We start from the raw sequence: 21,958 nt of genomic DNA, 5'->3' as shown, positions 1-21,958 counted from the left end.
TAGGCTATTTTGAGCGCTTAATTAAATGTTTCATTTCTACGCCGCTTTAACTTAAACTTCTTCAAATGTTAAATAATTCAGAGTGCCAACCTTTAAGTACATTTCCTGTAAAATTTTGTTTAAAATTTTAAACTTCTAAAGATAATCCCTCAAATTGAGAAAAGTCACGTTCACAGAAAAAAAATGAAAAGTGCTAAAAGCATTTTACTTGGCTAACTGTGATTAAATTTATTATGAATTGTTTGCGCCAGGTTCTGGGAGCCTTATTAGAACTTAAGCTATAGATTAAAAGTCTGCAAATGTGTTCTCAAAGTTTAAATAGAGTCCATTTGAGTTTTACTTGAAAAAAAGTAGCGCAACGTTTTTTAACGCGCAACATATTTTTGTTTTTTTAATTACAATTTGTTTTAGTTACCAAAGATGCCAATTTTTACATTGCAATAAGCTGCGCCTTTATAAGTCCTAACACATTTAGTGCAGAGTTGTTGTAACAGAAGAGTTCATATTTTGAGGAAATTTCACACAGTTTCTCCTTTTTCGTACTTTGGGCTACTCTGGCAAAAAACAACTAACAAAATCTATGGTGGCTGACACAAGATAAAGTGATAAAATTTTGTGTGCACCTCTCCCAAGGTTTTCTGAATCTGGTTTTTAAGTGTATTACCTCTTTTTCCAGGCAAATGTAATGCGATCCCCATGCTCACTGCTTCCTCAACTTTTGGCAGAAACTGAGCGAAAGTGCAACAAATTTTGGTAGTACGGAAATGCTTGATGTGTATAAGCAGCCAGTATGCGCAAATCAGGAGGGTTTGAATGAAAATAATGTTCAACAAAAAATGATTTAAAATTTCATAGGAATGAAAACGGATAAATTTATTTTTGATTCAGATAAAAAAGAAATACTTCTTCGAACTGAAACTGTTATAGGAGTCTTTCATAAGAAACGCAGGTTGATGTGAACAGTTGCATATTTTATTCAAATTTATGAAAAAACCTACATATAAGTTTGCATTTTTTAAAAATCCCATTTTCTGGTACGAAAGTAGTGCATCTGTAAACAACAGTTGCAGATGTTAAATGTGAGTCACCAGTGCACTCTAAATCATAAGATGGTTGAGAGGTAGCTGGGTTGGATTTGGGGTTGAAAGTTATTATTAGCAACGGGTGATTGAGTAAATACCTTTTTTGTTACCTTGAAAGGTAAGATTTTTAAAAATGCAGATAGTTTTTCTATTTTTCTCGTTTTCACTGTTACCAGAGAAAAGCGTTTTTGACAACAGTGACTTTTTGGAATACTGAAAAACAGTCTCCTAATCGCGGCTTTGAAACGTTGAAATCTAATTATTAAAAAAAGGATTTTGTTTTTCCGTTTCACAATAGACTGCTTTGAAGTTACGTTTGCTCTTAACGGACACTTTTTTTGCATAACCTATGTGATCTCAACATTAAAAAAATTATCCGATTTTTTTTAAATGAACCGTTGCGTGTTCTTTTTTTTAAAAAAAAATAGTTGCACATGTAGAGTAATCGAAATTCTCTATGAAAACAGTATTTGTCTGTTCAACTTAAAGAATAAAATATAGAAATCTTGTCAGCTATTTATAAAGTTTAAGCTTTTTCCATTTTATTTCTCGGTAATTTATTCTTTTTTGATTGTCTAGCGGCAATTATTGGAATATGGGTTAATTGATTGGATTTACAACTTTTAGGTTTGAATGTAGCTGATAATTTAAACTGGGTTGAACTTAATGTGCGAACGCACCTTACTGATTCTCCTTGTCCCACCGTACCATACTGTTTTCCATGTTGAAAAAGCTATACGTTAATCGCGGACAACAGTGACGAAACGGTGTCTTCTTGATCCGCAATTAGTATTGCGCTGATTTTTCTGAACATAATCACCAATTACCAATAAAGCATTCTTTCATTGCGGTGATGTGAATAGCAGTTAAAGTGGGTGTGGACAAAAAAGATGAGATCTTGTCTGTTGTCCGCGCTTGCTCAAAAGAAGTATCGAGATCGCGGACAAATGTGACGGATGTTTCCAATTTTAAAGTAAATCTCAACTGGTTTTGCCTACTCTCACTGTTTTCCGCGCACGCTTACAGCTCTCATGTTGGTTAAAAAACTGCCATTTTTGAGTAAAGTTAGCCAGTAAAATTTACTTTTGGTAACGTAATGCAAATAACTGGCACCTGTTCAAAGCGTTTTGGTTTTATTTTTTAAGATTGTGATGCCTCGTTCGAGGAGCAGGTCTAAATCACGAGACAAAAGTGGAAGTCGGGAGAGGTCAAAGAAGTACAGGAAAAGGTCCAGGTCACGTGATAAGCACAAGTCTAAAGACAGTAAAGATAAGAAAAAGAGAGCAAGATCGTCCAGTGAAGAAACAGATGTGTTTGGGAGGTCAGTACACAGAAAGCGACACACAACAGAAAAATCGAAGAAAGACGACGAAGAAAGGTCCAAGGAGTTTGAGCGACTGCGACTTATGTAAGTTCAGACGGCTCAGTATATTCACTAAATATAATTAACAAAGCGACTTCCATCGGGCTCATGCTTGTTTTTAAATGGAATATCTTTAAATTGGTGCACGGACTGAAGATCTGTAGGTTCGGATAGGGAGTTAAAATTGGATCAAGACGGGTGTTTTTGCTAGCTAAATTGTGCGGGGCACGCAGTGACTGAGAAAAAGTCTTTCGTTTTTGAGCGTATTTGCAATAGTCAACTTGTCCGGTGTTAAAAGCAGCCCTCATCTTCTCAGCCGTTTATTATAGCGCTCCAGTTTTTAACAATTCAAGAAATGTGAAATGTATTGGGGTGTGTCTTTTTTTCTGAGATCTGTTTACACATTTTCATGATTTTTGAAGTCAAATTGAAGCGATGATTTTGGTCACGCCGAAACAGGAAGTTGAGCCAAAAAGCGAGTGGTTTTGCGGCGTACCATTTTTTGCTCTAATTTTAAAATGGAGTGAGAAAAAGGTTTTTGAACAAAAATTTGCTTTCTCAGTAGCGGTTCTTGTTCACAGCGGCATTTTGACCTTGATTTTTTACAAATTTTCGATTTTTCTAAATCTGATTTCTTCTGAATGGCTTTCCCAATCCATTCATTGTACATTATGGTCAAGTTTTTTTTTGTTATCAGTGAAAATTCTTTGAATTGCGTCAAGACTTGTCCTGCTATCTTTTTTACTTCGTCGAATAAAAATTTGTTTCGCTTTAACCTTATTTCACAGCTTTTTCAACAATTAGCTTGAATTTTTTGTAATTGCGCTCCAACGAAGTTCGTAGCAATTATATTATTCCTGTTGGTCTTTTTTATGTGAAGTTTTGGTTGTCCAATTTTTTGTCTGACCCATTTGACTTTTCGTCCTCAAAAACGGGATAAACAGTAAGCGCCTAGGGGGCATAAAGTGCGCTAAGAGCCTTTCAGCTCACTAGTCTCCAAGTATGCTATTCAAAGAAACTGTTTTGGAGACTTATACTTATGGTGTGATGAAGGGCGCTTCTTAGAGGTTGACCCCCCCCCCCCCCTACATCAGCCCTCCTCACTTAACCCCCCCATCCCCACCCCTGCACATCGTTAAGGACGTAATTGCCTCGTGCAGCCAACAAACCCCCTTCCACCGTTGCCCCGACCACCACCACCAAACACTATTGTCCCCATCAGCCCCGCGCTGCGCTCACCTCACGCCCCTTTAATTCAGCTAGCCTCAATAAATTGTGGCTAGTTACTGGCGAAGCCCAACTGCTCGTTGGTCATTTCGAGATATTCGCCCGACGTTAGTCGGTTATGTTTGACTTCTATAGGATAGTTTGATTGTTCGCTTATTCTGCTCAAAGTGCTTTTAAACAGTGGCTGCTCAACAAAGCAATCTAAAGTGAAAAGGATCAGTATCGTGTCGAAAAACGAATTCAAAATGAAAACCGGATAAACCTATAAAGTCAAATATAGATGTTCGTAAGGGACGCGAAATGAAGTGGCGACCAAAACCCTTATTGGCGACTTGATGTTTGTTTCATCAAAATGCTTCCCAAATTTGCTCATTTACAGAGCTTGTGGTCATGTTCTGAGCAGTGGATTAGAAACTAAACAGCTGTTAGAGTCCCCCAATGTTCCCCTCTGCTTGCAATTCTCCGTAAAATGGCTTACACGTCCCTAGAGGTATCTCAAAACTCAATAGTCCAAGATTTCTTTCTCAATGGAAAGATATTTAGAAAATGCCCTTTTAAGACAAAAGAAGGGGTCACTATCCTCATTGACATTTACATAGAAAACGGATGTTTTTTTGCAAGTTTAGTTAGATCCATTTCTAAAGGATGAGCCAATCTAAGCAAACTAGCAACTATTCGAATTTTTTCGCGCCACAAAAATTCATATATGTTTTTAATAGCCGCCGTCAGCCTCTCAAACGGCTATTATTTAGGCGCTCTCCTTTTTACAATTCAAAGAATTTGAATTGTATTGGGGCGCTTTCTTTTTTACGACTCGAAGAGGAGTATTGGAGAAGTCCTTTTTTTTAATCAATTTTATTGGAGTGATTTTTGAAGCGGGAAATGAAACGTGTGAAAAAATTTGGAGTGATTTTGGCGCTGAACAAAATGAAGAGTGGAGCGAAAAGAGAGTGGTTTTTGTTCATATAACTGTTTTTTAGAGAGCGAGAAATTGAGGTGTGAAAAAATTCTGTAAGCTAATTTTTGGGCTAATTTTTTGTGATTTTTTGACGATTGTTTTGTTTAACTGCCTGAAATTGTGGATATGAAGCATTTTTTTGTTGAAGTATGACAAAAAATTGCAAAAATTCAAACTATTTTTCTTGATTTGTTTGCGTTTTTTCATTTTTTTTGTTTTTCAGACAAATTTCTTAGCCTATTATGGCTTGCCTATTGTTTTGCAAGCATCTGGATACCCTATTGGCTAAAAGAATTTGTTCTTTGGATTTATGTACTTTTGGAAAATTTGAAAACTTGTTAACCTTTTCCAGTTTTTCAGTCCAAGTTGTTTGTAAGTGCTTATTTCTTCATGATTTGGCTGCCAGTACTTAAAAAATTCTCATATGTGGTTTTTTGTAGGTACTAGTTTTTTTGATGAAGTAATTGTGGCAGAGATAATTATTTCGGGGTCTCAATTTAGGGCAAAGTTTGATAAGATTTTTTTATCATTTTTTAACAGATTTGATTTTCTTGTTTTACTTTTTTGTTTTATGGTTTTCTTTCAAGATTATCCTTAATCAGTGGAGGCACGTTTTGTCTGATGAGTAGTTGAATTGCGTTTAAGTGGATTTCCACTTCGAATCGTTTCCGGAATTTTTCAGGCTATGTTTTACGATCTGTTCACACATCATTTTTGGAGTCAAATGGGAGTAGTGATTTTGATCACGCCAAAACAGGAAGTAAAAGCGAGTGGGTTTGCGGCAAGGATTTTTTTCACTCTAATTTGAGGAAACGGTGTTTAAACAAAAATTCGTTCTCTCGCTTGTAGTTTTTTGTTTACATGCGGCGATTTCACTTGGTGATTTTTGCTATTTTTCAATTTTTTTCTAAATGGTCTTCCCAATCCATGCATAGTTCATTCTGGGACAATTTTTTTTGTTTTAACCAAACTTCCATTTCTCGCTAGTGTTTTTTGTTCATATGCGGCATTTTGGCATTGATTTTCTGTTTTATTTTTAATTTTTCTGATCCGATTTTTTTTAGAAATGGTTTTCCCATTTCACTCATAATCCGTTCTAGCTCTAGTTTCAGTGTTTCTGCGTTTAAGTGGATTTCCACTTCGAATCGTTTCCGGAATTTTTCAGGCTATGTTTTACGATCTGTTCACACATGATTTTTGGAGTCAAATGGGAGTAGTGATTTTGATCACGCCAAAACAGGAAATGAAGTGAAAAAGCGAGTTTTGCGGCGTGAAATTTTTTTGCTCTAGTTTTGAAGTAAAGTGAGAAAACGGTGTTTGAACAAAACTTCGCTTTCTCGATAGTGGTTTTTTGTTCACATGCGGTAATTTCACTTTGGTTTTTTACTTTCAATTTTTTGTATCGGATTCTTTTCTAAATGGTTTTCCCAGCCATTAATAGTTCACTCTGGGCCTAGTTTTTGTTTGAGCCAAACGTTTCATAGCGCTAGTGAGCTCTAGCGCTAGTGAGCTCTCTTCATTTTCTAGTGAGCTCTAGAAGTAGAGTGAGAAAACGGTGTTGAACGATAATTCGCTTTCTCGCTCGTGGTTTTTTGCTCTTATAATACGGCAATTTCACTTTGATTTTTTACTGTTTTTTCAACTTTTTATATTGATTTTTTCTTAATGGTTTTCGCAATCCATTCATAGCTCATTCTAGGCCTACTTTTTTGTTTGAACCAAATTTATTTTTCTCCCTATTGGTTTTTTGTTCATATGCGGCTTTTTGACATTGATTTTCTGTTTTTTTAGAAATGAATTTCAAATTCACTCATAGTCCGTTCTAGGTTTAGTTATTTGTTTATTCAATAAAAATTCTTTGAATTGTACGCCAGGACTTGCCCTGCTATGTTTTCTAATTCGCTTTACCTTTTGATCACGTTTTTCGTTTTACATAAGTCACGACTTTCACGTTTGACTTCTGACTTACCCCACCCACTGTTTCAACTGAATGGTTTTTAAATCCATTCACTCAATGATTTACGCAAGATAGTGAATACAGTCAAGGTCAAAAGAGCAAAATCAAAAGACGTGATCAACCGATAAAGCCCGGTCATTAAATCATTGAGAATGAGGTTATCAAGGTTCATTGGAGTGTTTGCCAGCTGACATTGATATTAAGCTTATTAGCTTTCAGTTTAGAAGCTGAATTAAGTATAGTTTTAGAATCCAACGGAAACTGCACGCCAAATTAGAACACTTTTTAACACTGAAAAAAATTAGAAATTTTTGTCAATTTATCTCTTCTTTTTTTCTTTTTCTGTTTCATTGCCGATATGCATCAAGCGCGTCAACGGCGGCGATTTTCCGGCAATATGCCGGCACTGTTTTCACTTATGCAAACACCACAATCTTGATGCCAAGATGAAAATATTTTTCTGATCGAACCATAAATTATTAGAAAAGAAAAATTGACGGCAGTCTCACGGTTTTTCCAGCATCTTAGCAATTTCCTGTCAAATCATTTATTGGTCATGTTGTGTGCACAAAGTTCCTTTGTGCAGAATATCGACTTGCTATGCTCACGGCAGTAAAAAGTCTAGCGCAATAAGATTGATCTTTCTCGATCACTTCTTACTTTCTCTCTTTTAGACACCAAGTGCAGTTTGCAATTGCGCTCCGATCGGAGTATGCGAATGATGGCTGGTACAACCAGCTAACATGTGAACAAAGCGTTTAACATATTTACAACTACGAACGATGATATATAATAACATATGGAGTTTTATACGAGTTGATATTAATACATTTTGGTTCTTGGTTGCAGAGTGAGTTGGCGGCTCACCACATTCCCCCCTTTCGGAGGATGCTATATTTCAGTCAGTTTTGTGGGTCCTCGCTAGTGTTGTCTGTCTCAGGGATGCGCGTGTCAGCGTCCCGTTCGGGTTCTTGGGTAGGTGGGGTCCAGTCCATGTGTTCGGGATCTTTGGGTTGTACTGTACTAGTGGGGACCGAGTAGATGGAAGCTGTGTGGAAGGAGTTGCTGGATTCTTGGGAGTCTGAGGATAGGATGACGATATCTTGCCCGAAAGTAGAGCAATTAGGGTTGATGCTAAGTGGGGTGTGAGGCTGAGGTTCGTCCGAAGTGTCAACGAGGTCGATGATCGTGGTTTCTTTAGTCTTGGTTTCGTGTAGTGAGTCGTCGGTTGTAGGGGTGAGTGATATGTTTGCGATGGCTTTCTCGACTTGAGTTTTTTCACTGTGGCTTCCGCCTTGGATTTGCGGAGGTTGCGCAGTGGAGGTGACTTTGCAATTGTTGACACAGTGCTCCTTTTGGGCGTTGAGAGCATAAAGTCTGCTGCAGAAGAGGATGTCGCGATTATGAAGGGCTTTGTATGCCCTGGGGATCGTTCCTTGAATATGCGGGTAGGCGATTTCTTGTTTAACCCTTCGATGTTAATTGGGCTCTGTCTCAACTGAAATGCGTAACTTTGTTTCAGGGTTGCCAATTTCGCTTCAGTCAGTTTGGTGTTTGCAGTTCTTCCGGCTGCTGATACCGTCGCTTTCTTCCTTATTGACGTTCTTTTCCCCTTTTGGGTTGCTCCTGGTGATTTTTTCTTCAGTTTTTTTGGTCCTGATAGTGATTTTGTCAGGATTGGGCATAAGTTGATCGATGTGTTGGTTGCTTTGTTCGGGATGTCTCCTTCGTCTATAGGTGTGGACATTCCTTGTTGTAGTGCTTTGGCGAATGGTCCTGGTTAGTCTGTTGTGGCTTTTCGTTTGCGTGTTGCTTGGTTGCCAAGTTTCTCCTGTTGGGCAGTTGTCTTTTACTGTTGTCTTTGGGCTTTAACCTGTTCGGGTTGTCTTCGCCAGCTGTTCTTTTTCTGCTAAACAGAATGTTTCTATTTTACGTTTGTTACGGTTATACTCACCAACTGTTTTACAGGCCACAAAATTTATTAGGCGGAGTTTTGGTTCTTGTTGTCCTTGTTCTTGTGGTAGTGGGCGTGTTTCTGTGGATATATAGCTATGTAATTATTGCGTATCATGGTGTTTTTGCGATTGTGAGTATCGATAGTTATGGTGTGGGGAGTGTAGTCGACTATTGTGCCATCTGGTATTATAGACCATAGGGGTTTTAGCGTACCTCGCGGTTCGGGGTTTCTTCTTCTTATGGTTTTGCGTGCTAAGTTACGACGTGTTTGATCAATGATTGTGGTCTTATCTCCTATTTGGAATTTGAATTTAGCGTGAATTATTGTACCCTTTTGGGAAGGCAACAGTGGGGCATTGTCCGATTCTGAAGTGTCCGACATCTGGGATTCTTCGGATTGGGGTTCCTGACGGGCCTGATCGTCCTGTTGTACTGGATGTCCGGGTTTACTTCTGAGTTGGTGTCCCGGTCCCATATCGCGGCCGGCGTCAGGCTTGGGTTCTATAGTAGTCGTTTGTCTAAGTAAAATGATTTTATGTTGTTGTAGGATAGGTTTTTAGTGTTAGGTTTTGTGAGGAGATAAGATAATTCGGTGTTTTTTGGTCTGCCAAAGTGTGCTTGGAATGGTGGAATTTTAGTAACCCTGTTTGCGATTAGTCGGATGGATTCGATTATTTCGGAGATTTTCTCTGCAATGGTGGTATTGTCCCATATGGGGTCAATGTTCATGGTTGCAAGTCTTCGCTTTAATGGTTGTATCAGGCGTTCTACCATGCCTGATGCTCGGTGGTCGTGGGTGGGGGAGAATATTAGTTTTGTTTTTTTCTTTGCAGAAGATTTCAAGTGCTCTAGATTTAAATGCCTGTGCTTGATCACAGCGGATGCTACGTGGTATTCCATGAAACTTGCAGTATTGGTTGAGAAATTCTACTGCTGTTTGTGTGTCGCAGTTTGTGTGTACTACTGCTGATGGATATCGGGAGAACCTATCTACCGCGGCTAGGATATAGTGTTCGTTATTTTTATTTTTCATGTCTAATATCGGTGCAGCGAAGTCTAATTGTAGGTCTTCGTTGGGTTCGCTTAGCTTAGGTAGTGCCCCTAGTCCTGATTTAGGTATCATTGGTTTCAAATTCTTACCTTGGTCAAGGCATTGTTTGCTGTTTTCTGCCCTAAGGGCGATGGTTCGATGTATCTGGGGAAACCAGATAAGATTCGCCAATCTGATCATTCCCACTTGGCCCGGGTGGGTTCGGTGTGCTGCATTAATGACCAAATTCTGCAGCTGATATGGTATAACTAATTTGCCGTCGTATATAAGGCATCCCGATCGGGCCACTGATAAATCATTTCGCAAATTATAATAATACTTGGAGACCAGCTTTAGTTCTTCTCAATTGTGGGATTTTACCAAGCGAAAGATTGCCTGTAGGTTTCTGTCCTTTAGTGTGGCCTCGGCCAGAAATTCTTCGCCGAATACACGGGATAAGTTCAGTCGGTAGTTGGGGGGGGGGGTTTGTTTTCAAATTCGAAAAAGGGTGCGTGCTTTGTTTCGTCTATTGGCTCTCGGCCTTGTCCGATGTTAGAGGATGGTGGGATTGTTTCCGTTTGGGTGGCTACTGAAATGGGGGTTTCGGAGGTGGAAGGGGTGTCTGAATTGGATGAAGGCATTGTTCTTTTGTTGGTTTTCCTAGCGCGTTTAACGATTTGTCTGTCGAAGGTGTTAAGATTAGGGTTGTTTCTCGTAACTACGTTTATTTTGAAGCGGGGATTTGGGTAATAGTTGTGGGGGTTACTAGGTGGGGATATCTTCTGACTGATCGATGAGTTGAATTGTTTTAAGTTGTATAAATTGGAGGAATTTTCAATGTTGTTAAGATTTTGAATGTTCTTGTGCGAGAAATTTTGATTTTTGAAAGTTGGATTTAATAGCGAGAAAGAGTGCAACTGATTGTGAATAGAGAAATGGCAAAAAGCGTTCGCTTTATTTTGTACGCTTTGGCTATTGCTTATTACGTCATGTGATTTGTGTGTTTGTCCGAATGGAGCGTTTTGATTGGTTGAAATATTGTGTTTTCTTTCTTCGTTTAATAGTGTGAAAGTAAATTCTTTGATTCTATTAATGACAAAGAGTTCATCATTTGGGCTTATTGGTGGGGGCTTTTGGTGTGGGTTTCTGCTTAAGTAGTCGGTGAAACCCATATCTTTCCCTGGTAGCTGTTTGATTGTAAAAGTGTAGGGTAATAGTTTGTCTACCCAGCGTATTAATATGCTTTGTCGCGATTTATTGGCCCGATTGGGTTTTAGTGCTGAAAGTAGGGCTGTATGATCTGTGATAAGTTCGAATTTTGATCCTAGTAAATAGTATTTGAAGTGATTTGTAGCCCATACTACCGATAATAATTCTAATTCATTCGTGCTGTATTTTATTTCTGCTTCGTTATGAAACCGGCTAGCGTAAGCGATGGGGAACCAACCTTCTGGGTACTGTTGTTCTAGTACTGCCCCGAGTCCTGTGTGGCTCGCATCGCATTTTAGGCGTGTATTCCGTTGTCTATCAAAATGTTTTTTCTTCTGTAATTTTTGATATTTCCGCTTTTGTTTTGTCTAAGGCTGTAGTATGTGAGTCTTCCCAGCGTATTTTGTTGTTTGTTATGTTCTCTTTTTTTAATAGGGGCCTTATAGGATTGAGCAGGTTGGCTAGGTTAGGAATAAGTTTTATGAGTTGGTGTATTGAGCCCATAAGTGAGCGTAATTGTTTAAGTGTGTTTGGAGGTTTTAAGTTCAGTATCGAGTCAGTCTTTTTTACGGTTGGGGATATTCCCGATTGGGTAATTTTGTACCCTAGCCAAATGATTGAAGATTTTGCAAATTCGCATTTTTCTAATTTGATAGCTAAATTTTCTTTTTCGAGTCTTGATAGGACTTTGTATATGTCTAATTCGTGGTCGTGGGGGGAGCCCTTTGTTATGATAAGTATGTCGTCTAAGAAATTAAATTTATTATCGATGTTTTCGAGGGTTTTGTCCAAAGTTTTTTGGAAGGTTGCGGGCATATCACTGGGGCCGTAAAGTCCGTTTCTGAATTGGTATGTTCCCGTTGATTTGCCCCCGAGGATATTGAAATTGCAATGTTTTCTAATTTCGGGATGTAGTGGGATTTGACTATATGCGTATTTAAGGTCTATTTTTGAGAATAGGAAGTTGCCTTGTTCATTTTTGTTGTCAGAGATGTATTTGGCAACTGAGTCCATTAGGTTGTCGATGGATTGCATTTGGTATTTGTTTTTATCAATTTCGTTTAGTAATTTTGAATCTAGTGCTAGTTTGATTGATTGATCGTGTTTCACTGTTATCACTGCTGGACTTATAAAGACTTGGTCGGAGCATTTGTCTAGTTTTATTATTTGATTTGTATCAGGTAAATGTTGTATTTCTTTGTCGACTTTATCCGTGAGATGTAATAGTACTCTCCGGCCTTTGTGTTGGTACGGGGAAATGTCTTGTTTTATTGTAGATTTGGCAATGTGATTTTTGGATTTTCCCAAGCGGGAACATAGGTGGGGAAATTTGTTTATGATTTTGATTTGTAATGTTTTGTCCAAATTAATATTGTTAATGTGTGTACCTTTGTTTTGGGATAGTGTGGACCCAAGTTTCCCCATGATGTCTCTCCCCAATAGGTTTACAGTGTTTGCATCAACGACTAGTATTTCGTTGTTCGTTGCTTCTCGGTGTCCCGGTCGGAGGTTCATCTGGATTATTCCTGTGATTGGTATCTCGATGTTGTTGAAGCATTGGTATTGTGTTTGGCATCCGGTCGGGTGTTTCCACTTGGCAGATTTGCAGTGTTGGAGTATTCTCTCCGCTTCAGTTTTGCAGACAAAGCTTCTTGGACTGCCTGTATCTGCTAGCCAGTCAATTTCGGTTGTATCCGAGGAAGTCTTGATCCAGATTTCGTCTGTGATTCTTGGGGATAATTTGTGTGGTTGGGCACTGTGAAATGATTTCGGGTTTATCAGGTTGACTGTGTTCCAACTATCGAATACTTCCTGAATATAGAATGTATTTTCCAGATCGACTGTTTCCTCCATGGTGTCCGATTGGGTATCCTGGATTTGGGTTGGGCTTGGTTGTTGTTCCTGTGAGTGTCTGATGTTTCGTACTCGTCGTGCTTGTGGAATGTTTTGTTGGGGCATACTTGGTTGGGGTTTTATTTGTTGGGTTTGCCACATTAGTTTTGCCGAGCGGCACACTTTGCTGTAATGTCCTACTTTTTTGCAGAGATTGCACTGGACTTTTTTAGCGGGGCATATTTGTAAGTGTTCGGGCGAGAACTGTAGTCCGCAGCGTCGGCAGGGGTTTGGGATACTGGTGAACTGTTGTGTTTGGGTGTTCCGTGTGGGTAGTCGTGGTCTGGGGACGAATGAAGGATTTCTTGTGTTGGGTGTTATGTTGGAGATTTGTTCGAACGTATGGGGGGAATAGCGGTTTAGTTGGGAGTTTATTGCCTTTTGGTTCTCTTGGCCTCGCTCACGATTGAGTGCAAATTGTAGAACTTGTTTGGCAGTTCGCGTTTCCATGAGTAATTCTCGTTGGATGTCCGTGTTTGTCATGAAAGCTATAAAGATGTCTGAGATCTTCTTCTGCAGACCCTAGACGGCACTTTGCGCCTAGGGCTTTGAGGCGACAGTGGAAACCTTCCGGTTTTTCATTCTGCTTTTGTTTGCAGGTGAAGAGGAGGAAACGGGCATAGGTGATGTTGCGGGGTTGTGTAAAGGAAAGAGCGAGTTCGTGGGCAAGCTCGAACACTGTTATCCGTTCAATGTCCGAATGGGGGAATCGTTGTTGGTAGATCCGTTGGCCTTCGGTTCCCAGGCTGAGGTAGATGAGGCTCCTTACTTTTAGGTCCGCCTCATCCCAAGGTATACCGTCCACAATTGGACCTTTGAATGCGATCTGTTTGCATTCATTGTCCCAGTCTACCTTTCGTTTGTTGTTCCTTAAGTCTCTTTCTCTGTGTTGTGCTTGAGTTTCGTTCTCCGTTGGGGGTTCGTAGGTCGGTTCTGTGGGATAGATGAGGTCTTTTATGTCTGGTTTATGTTTTAATAGGGAGTCAAAGTTTATCGATTTTTTGGCCATTATAGCCAATTTGAGTGTTGCTGCCCATGTGGGCCATTCTACTGGGGGTTCCATACCGCTTTCCCAGAAGAAGGGGATGCCCACGGGGGATCGTGCTATAGGTACAGCTGCTGACTGCGCCATGTTGTGTGCACAAAGTTCCTTTGTGCAGAATATCGACTTGCTAGGCTCACGACAGTAAAAAGGCTAGCGCAATAAGATTGAACTTTCTCGATCACTTCTTACTTTCTCTCTTTTAGACACCAAGTGCAGTTTGCAATTGCGCTCCGATCGGAGCATGCGAATGATGGCTGGTACAACCAGCTAACATGTGAACAAAGCGTTTGACATATTTACAACTACGAACGATGATATATTAACATATGGAGTTTTATACGAGTTGATATTAATACATTTAGGTTCTTGGTTGCAGAGTGAGTTGGCGGCTCACCACAGGTCATTTAAATTTATCCCAAGACGGATAGGATATGCCAACTTTTCTCATCGGGAATTTCAAAAATACACGCCAAAATTAAAAAAAATTGGGGAAGGGTATTGGTGTAGAAAATGAAATAAAAACTCTCTAAAGAAGTGTCTTTTCTGTTGATTAGTGCCCAGTTGCGATACGGGTAGAATTATGCAATTCGTTCAGTAGACGCCCTTAGTCTGTCGACGGCTATTATTTAGAAGCTCTCCTCTCAATCCAAAGTATTGATGTGCGCGATATGTTCGCGATTTTTGGCTTTTTCACGTCAGTGGGAAGTCAAATTAGAGTTTGATTGAACTCATATTGGAAAAGTTAAGGGAGGAAAAAGGGACTAGGTTTGAAGTGCGATTTTTTCTCAGGTACCATTAAAGTGGAGGGAGAATTTGGTATTTCAACAACTTTTAGGTTTTTGAAAGCCAATTCTTTTTCACGTATGGATATTTAAATGCCGTTTTCAGCGTTTGTTCTCTTGAGTGCTATTATTATTATACATATGGATGCTAATGGCGCTATTGACGTGCGTGCAGCTAATGCTTTTTTTGAGTTTTTGTCATAAAATATTGCAAATTTGATTTTCTTGGCTCTGTTATTTTCTGTTGTGTTGTTCGAATTATATTGGGGCGCTGTCCCTTTAAGATCTGTTCACATGGAAACAGATCAAAATTTCTGTTAATTCGCTTTCTTGCTTGTGATTTTTTGTTCATATGCGACTGTTTGATTTATGTATGGGATTTTTTTTCTAAATGTATTTCCTAATTCATTCATAGTCCATTCGTTGTCCGGTTGTATTGCTAGGTCAATGAAAATTTTTGTATTGTGTCAAGACTTGTCCTGCTACTTTTTTTATGCTTCGTCGAACAAAAGTTTGTTTTGCTTTACCTTAGTTCAGCTTGTTCAACAATTTGCACAAAATGTTTTTCACTTCACTAAGTTGGTTTTATTTTTCGCTCTGGTATATAATAAGCTCTTATTAGATTATTTGAAGCTATTCGCTCTACAATTATAGCAAGGATATAACGAAATGGTACTCTCCTCTTGGCCTGCTGCAGAAGGCTTCAATAGAACTGAGACCCCACCTGTCGTTCGAGAGAACTTTGTCCGACATTGGTTGGTTGTTATTTAATAGACGCCCTAATCTTCTCATCTTGCTACTATTAAGCTCGTTATTTTACAATCCAAAGAATTTTCACGTCAGTGAGAAGTCAAATTAGAGTTTGATCTTACTCACATTGGAATATTTAAGGGAGGAACAAAGCGACTAGGTTTAAAGCGCGATTTTTTCCCAGGCACCAGCTAATGCTTTTTTACTTTTTTTGTCATAAAATATAATTCCAAAGTTTGTTTTTGTCTTTATTTTTTCTGTTGTATTGTCACCTAGTATCTTTACTAATAGTGTCATTGGTTGCTAATGAGGCGCAAATGAACCTAATTAATTTTTTGAGTTTATGGCTAGTGATGTTCAAGCATTTCACTCTGTTTAAAAGATTTAAAATTTTTTAGTTTTTGCTTGGAATTTGCGCAATTCGTTCAAAATAAGTTTTTTTTGTTAGTATTGTTTTTATTGCTGTTTTACCATTTAAAATCATTTATCGCTGATTTTATTGGTTTCTATTGAGGGATAAGTTAATCTAATTAGTCATTTGTGTTCATAGCAATCGTTTTCAAGGTTTTGGCACCTGCTTTCCCAAAAAAGTTGACTCTTTGGTCTTGATGGGTTTTGTTTTTTTTGTGGTCTTATCGCTTAGTCTAAAAAAAGATAAATTCTTATTGTCTTTTTATTGCGGCAACTTTTTATTGGCTCCATTTTTTAGCCAACTTTTTTTCACTGATATACCATTTGTTTTCGAAATGCTTGTGAATTTGCTAATCTTGCCTTCATTTGTAGTTCTATTGTGCGTTTTTCAGCCATTAGACCTGTTAAAAGGAATACTGTCACTTCTAAACACTTCTGCTTTTCTGTAGTTACGGATTTTGATATTTAGTAATGTGGTTTTCTCACTTTGACACCACTGATTTCCACAATTATTTTTTGCCAGTTTGTTTGTTTTTGCCCCTCTTTGCTTTGTCTCTGATTGGTTCCCGAAAGGTTGTTGTATTATGTGCAAATTCTAAGGACGCCTAGAGTCAAAATTGTCTTGAATTGTTGTTAATTTAAGGTATTTTTGAAACACTTTATCTTAGAAAAATTGAATTTTCTAATTGTTTTCAGATTTTTGTTTTCCTTCTTGCGCATATAAGGTGCAGGGGTTTTGTTGGCTGTCTTAGTTTGATACTGCTGTACAAATTTTAATTGTCAGGTCGTTAGTTCAATTCAATTCTGTGGATTGAAATTCAGCACTTGTCTTGCTATGTTTATTTCGCTTTACTTTTTTATCACGTTTTTCCGTTTTAAGTGAGTCACGTTTTTCAAGCATTAACTATGTCTTACCTCATTCACTGTTTCAACTGAATGGAATTTAACTTCTTTCACGCATTGAATTACACAATGTATTGAATACGGTCAATGTCAAAACAGCAAGATCAAAATAAATTGGATAAACTGGTAAAGGCGGGTCATTAAGTCATAGTGCATTGGGTTATCGAAGTCCATTAGAGCTATTGCTAGGTATCATTAATATTAAGCTTAATAGTTTTCAGTTTAGAAGCTTAATTAAGTAGAGTTTGAGAATATAACAAACTACACACCGAATTAGATCAGTTTTCTCGAAACTGAGCGGGAAAATTCTGTCATTTTCTGTCTTCTTCCGTTTCAATCCCGATGTGCGTCAACGGCGGCTATTTTCTGGCAGTTTGCCAGCTATGTTTTGTATTTTACCCACATCAGATAATTATATCCTGGTTAGCAGTTTTAGCGAAAATTTTTTAATACAATACAATTTGATACTTAAGATAGTTCTTGCATTCGCTAGCCTTTTTTGATACTTGACCATTTTTATAGCTGCGATGCTTTATAATGAGAGTATCTTTATTGCAGATTTCTTGGTGTTTACAACAGAAAGAGATGTGTTGGTTTTTCACTGGTTTTATAGCTAAAGTTTTGGCTTTCGTTCATACACTGCATTTTAATGTTATTAATGGCAGACATAGCTTATTATTGGCCTTCCCATGGTTTCTAACAATTCCAGGACTTTTAATTGTATTGGGGCGTTGCCTTTCGCAAAATGTGGTCACACATTTTCTCGATTTTTGGAGTCAAGTTTGGAGTAGTGATTTGGGTCAAGTCGAAACAACAAGTGGTGCGAATTGTTTAGCGGCGTGAATTTCACTGTAGTGAGAAAACGGTGCATGATTAAGTTTTTGGTCACAGATGACTTACTCGTCTCTCAAAAATAACTTTCCTCAGTTTCAAACTGACTTCCGTACTTTAATTCAAGGAGATGAAGTCAACTAAGTGTATGTCAGCCTAATTGAAGGTCATTTCAGAGCGGCTAATATAAGCTGCAAAAGGCTGCAAAATAATAATGCAAAAAAAGCATCTCAGCAATGAGTAAAAAGGAGAGAAATTTTTCTTTTTGGTTCGATTTTCTTAGTGACTGCTGGTAATATTTCAGGTTTTGGTTTTTCAAATGAGTTCAGAAAAGCAGTTCATTTTTTGGGAGCTATTCTTTTGAATTTTAAGGATTGAAGACAAATGTATATAATGGTAAAATAATTGGTTTTTTTAAAAAAGAAAACTTTTGTTGTTTTGATCTTTTGAAAAACACGTAGAATTTCTTGGTTTAGTATGATTATTGGGAAAATCAGTTTTCATGGTTGACTACCTGGGTACGACTCGTAAGAAATTATTTAAATTTAATTTAAAAGTTCGAATGAAAAAACGTTTACTTATTTTGCCCCCAATTTTTTCTCGTCTTTCGTTAATTCTATATGTAGAATTTATCAAGAATCTATGTAAATATCAAAAATTAATTGATTGTCATATTTGCGTTGAAAATATTTTACGGTTGACTTCTTTTGAACAGATGTTTGCCGTATCAATATTTGCAAAAACCTCTACTGAAGAAAAGCCTGTAAAAAGGCTTCTAGAAGAAGGCCAAATTTTCAAAAAAAAATCGGGTTCGGCTTACATAGTCGCAAGCGTTGCCAGAATCGAAGTTGAAGCTACAAAAAGGAGAGATTATCCATCGGAAATTAACTATTTTTTGAGATGGGCATAGGACGTCATACTGAAGAACCATTGTAAAGATTTTCTTAAAAAAATAAACCTCATGAGAGGTATTATGTAATTACGTCTGAGTAGATAATTTTAAAGAAGATATAACAAGGCAAATCTTGTTTTTGTTTAAATCTAATTGACTGAGTTAGCTCGAGCAGAAAAGATTGTGTATTGGTTGATAACTCTGGTGAAGTAAATAAGATCCTTCATAATATATCTTGAAATGTTTAATCAAATACTCTTAAGTGTCTTGTAAATATTTGTTGCTTGATATTCTGCTTGATATATTTGTTGACAGACGGCAGAAGGAGATGGAAGAGAGGCTGGTAGAGGAGGAAGTGCAAAAGAAGATCCAAGAGCGAATTTCTGCAAGAGTGGAGGAGGAGCTGGAGAGACGGAAGGACGAGATAGAGGCAGAGGTCACTCTTCGAGTGGAGCAGGCCAAGGCAAAGATGGAGAGCGAACTTATGCGAGAGTTGGAGCACAAACGCCTTTTGGAAGCTGAGAAACGACGCAAAATTGAGGTCAGTGCTTACTGAAATTTTGGTTCCATGTGCACAGTCCGTTCGGGACCATTTGTTTGAACTTCGTCTAAGAAAGCATGGAAGTGGTAGCTGAAAATGAAACAAGGATACCTGTTAAAATTTGGCTGAAAAACTAGCCATTAATCTAAATCATGGGTGAACTTATGAGCAAGTTTTATCTGTTCTTAGAGCATTCGTAAAACCTAAAGAGACGAATTTTAGAACATTTTGTGAAAATCTTTTTTGAGCATTTGTTGTTTTTGGCTTTCTCCATTGAACCTGTATTATTTCATAACCCTTTGTATTTTATGACCTAAGTCTGTTACAGAAAGGGCGTAGTTGACGGCAGGCAAAATTTAACAAAGAACTTAGCGTAAACTCTGATGATTTTGAAGTTGAGCTAAATGAGATTAAAGGGAGATGTAAGATAACAGTCAAATATTTCTTTCAGCTACAAAGAAAATTTTGCCTGAAATTGCGAAATTGTCGTATGTGTTGTTCAAATTGGATGATGCAAGTTTGTTGGAGTTTTGGTTCCGATCACTTATAGCCGGATGAAGTATTGTTATTTGTAAATATTCTATCGCTCGCTTACGTGATTTGGCTTTTCGTCAAAGAAAGGAAATAAACTGGAGAAGACCGAGGGTAGTAACTCTTTGTACTGCTCTTAGAGACTTAGAATGCGCGAAGTGTACGGTACAGTGAAGCTACTCAGGAAAAGCTTTATGGTGTTTAGGTTTCGGTAGGCTGCACTGTTTTTGACTTCGAGTTACTTTTACCTCCTTTCCTTTTTGAGTTTTGCTTATTTTGAATTTCTATTTCATTTCCAATTGCAACCTTTTAAGCAGCTGAGCTCAACTGGCAGAATTTAACTGCTAAAAGGTTTATGAAAAGTGTACCAAAAAGATTTGTTTCTAACTTCAAATCTTATAACATCGAAGTACGTCATTTAAATCCTTTAATAAACTTAGTAACCCTTCAAGCCACCTGCAGCTGGCTATAATTGAGCAGGACAGTTGTTCGACAACAAGTTTTGCGATGTTAGTCGGTTATTTTTAATAAGATTTTTTTGTTCAAATTATTCGAATTGATTTGGCTGAACAAACTTATTGTTTAATTGCTCTCAAACGATGTTTGTATCAATTATATTAGTCCTACGATTTTTTAGGCAATTTTTTGCTTAACCGATTTTTCGCCTGACGCCTCTAACTGACTTTTCGTCCTCAAAAATGAGATAAACAGGTAAAGCTCAGACGGTATTAAAAAGACCTGAGATTTACGCTAGCATCTCGAAGCCGTTGCTGGCTATAACCGACGGCAGCCGCTCGGCGGTCATTTGAGAGCAATGTACCCGACTTTAATTGGTTGTTTTCTAAAATTCCTTTTTACTTCAATTATTTCTGACAAATCGGGAATGTTCATTAATAGCTGGAAAGCGATAGGTGAGGCTATTATTGGCCTTGTTTTTTTATTTGGGCAAGATTTTTGTTACGACCATATGACGTCACAATCGCTTCAAATCTGCTGTTTGTGCATTCGTTCTTGTAACTAACTGAATTGCATGCGTGACGTCATTTTCCAGGTTAATGGTCGCACGTGACTTACCTCACTCTCAAAAATGACTCCCTAAATCTTAAATGACTTTTCCTTATTTATTCAAGGAGATAATCTCAAGTGGGACTGTTTGCCTTGCTTAATACCTGTGGGAAAATATTTTTCAAATTGTATGAATTTCGAATTGTATCTTTACAAATATGTGTCGTAGAATCTTGTTTGAGCTGAACGAAAATTTGGAAGTTAAAGTCATATCAATTCAATCGAATATATTGTATTAAACACTCACAGATACAGCTATATATTAAATTTGTATTCCTTCGTAACATTGGATTGTGATTTCAGGAAGAAGAGCGTCTGAAACAAGAAGAGCTGGAGAATATAATTGCGGAGAACCAGAAGAAAATTGAAGAGCAGCAGAAGAAAATGGTACTACCCCACGATTCAGTCTTGATTTTACCATATTTCGCCCTTTTACTTTTTCTTACCCAGCTCGTTACAGATAGGCCACCTCAAAATAAGACGGTGGATATCCTAGTGACTATTTCAAAAGAACTAAGTTATTTATTATGCCAATGTCCTATTGTGATGGATTCCTTAAACAAATGACAAAGGATTACGTTATTATCGTTTTCAGTGTGGAACTATTTTAGACAACATTCTTCATTAGAGGGGATCGAAGAAATCTTTGCCCCGGGCGCAGGACTTGAAAAGCTTTGATCCAAATACGCTTTAACCTTCTTTGTCCCCACAAGTAACGTATATTCGTTCGAGAGGCGTTATCAGCTGTGATGAATACACATGGTTTGACCTTTTATCCACTTTCTCCTCTTGTAAGTTGACTAGCAGTCACGTAAAATGATCCTTGTACAATGCGTGATCGAAATACTGATGAGCATAGATCTAATGTGTTACGACTGGCTATGGTTGATTACTTATCAATTCATAGGGGGTTGGCCTGTGCAGAGTAATTAAGGAGTTGCTTGGCTAATTTGTGCATGTGCAAGTGAATTTGTTAATGGTGACTTTAGGCCGAAGAGCAGCTTAGGCTAGTGGAGGAGCAGAGACGAATAGCCGAGGAGCGCATGAAAATGGAACAAGAGGAGCGAGAGAGGAAGCAGAAAGAGTTAGACATGGTATTAGGCAAGAAGAACAGTAGGCCAAAGCTATCATTCAACCTCAACATGAAGTAGAGCACAACAGACACAGCTACATGTATATTGACCTCTATTGTCTAACACAGGATATCTACAGATGGTCCGAAGTACTGTAGCTTTGTTTCGTATTCCGTCTCGGCAACAGGTTAATGGGCTGGCCACGGCAAAGAGTTTGCGCTCTGACTTCATCTTGAAAAGATGCTCAATGTTCATGGTTTTCATGAACTCCACAAATAAATTTTATTGAATTATACTATTTTGTTCTTTTCAATTTTATAAGTATCTATTTGAATTTGATTGTTGTGTACGTAATTTTCCTATAATAGAAGAATGAAAAACACGTTTTGGTGTTTAATAGCCGCAGTCAGCTGTTTAAACGGCTACAATTTAGGCGCTCTCCTTTACAATACAAATGAT

At 38.0% G+C, this 21,958-nt stretch overlaps 2 protein-coding genes across 3 annotated transcripts in view; one reads left to right on the top strand and one right to left on the bottom strand.

Moving 5' to 3' along the window:
• LOC142358690 (V-type proton ATPase subunit H-like) overlaps positions 1 to 21,958 on the bottom strand; it is a 462,227-nt gene that overhangs the window by 178,087 nt on the left and 262,182 nt on the right. The gene's annotated exons all lie outside the window — the stretch shown is intronic.
• On the top strand, positions 2,198 to 21,853 carry LOC142335301 (arginine and glutamate-rich protein 1-like). Its single transcript, XM_075383746.1, has 4 exons — positions 2,198 to 2,490; positions 18,605 to 18,830; positions 20,730 to 20,813; positions 21,416 to 21,853. The coding sequence occupies exons 1-4, from the start codon at positions 2,234 to 2,236 to the stop codon at positions 21,575 to 21,577; spliced, it is 729 nt and encodes a 242-aa protein (XP_075239861.1). The 5' UTR covers positions 2,198 to 2,233; the 3' UTR covers positions 21,578 to 21,853.

Source organism: Convolutriloba macropyga, chromosome 2, assembly GCF_964194025.1.
Source record: "Convolutriloba macropyga chromosome 2, txConMacr16.3, whole genome shotgun sequence".
NCBI classification, from domain to species: domain Eukaryota; kingdom Metazoa; phylum Xenacoelomorpha; order Acoela; family Convolutidae; genus Convolutriloba; species Convolutriloba macropyga.
The sequence above is the reverse complement of the archived record's forward strand: the minus strand, read 5'-3'. Positions and strand labels throughout refer to the sequence as shown.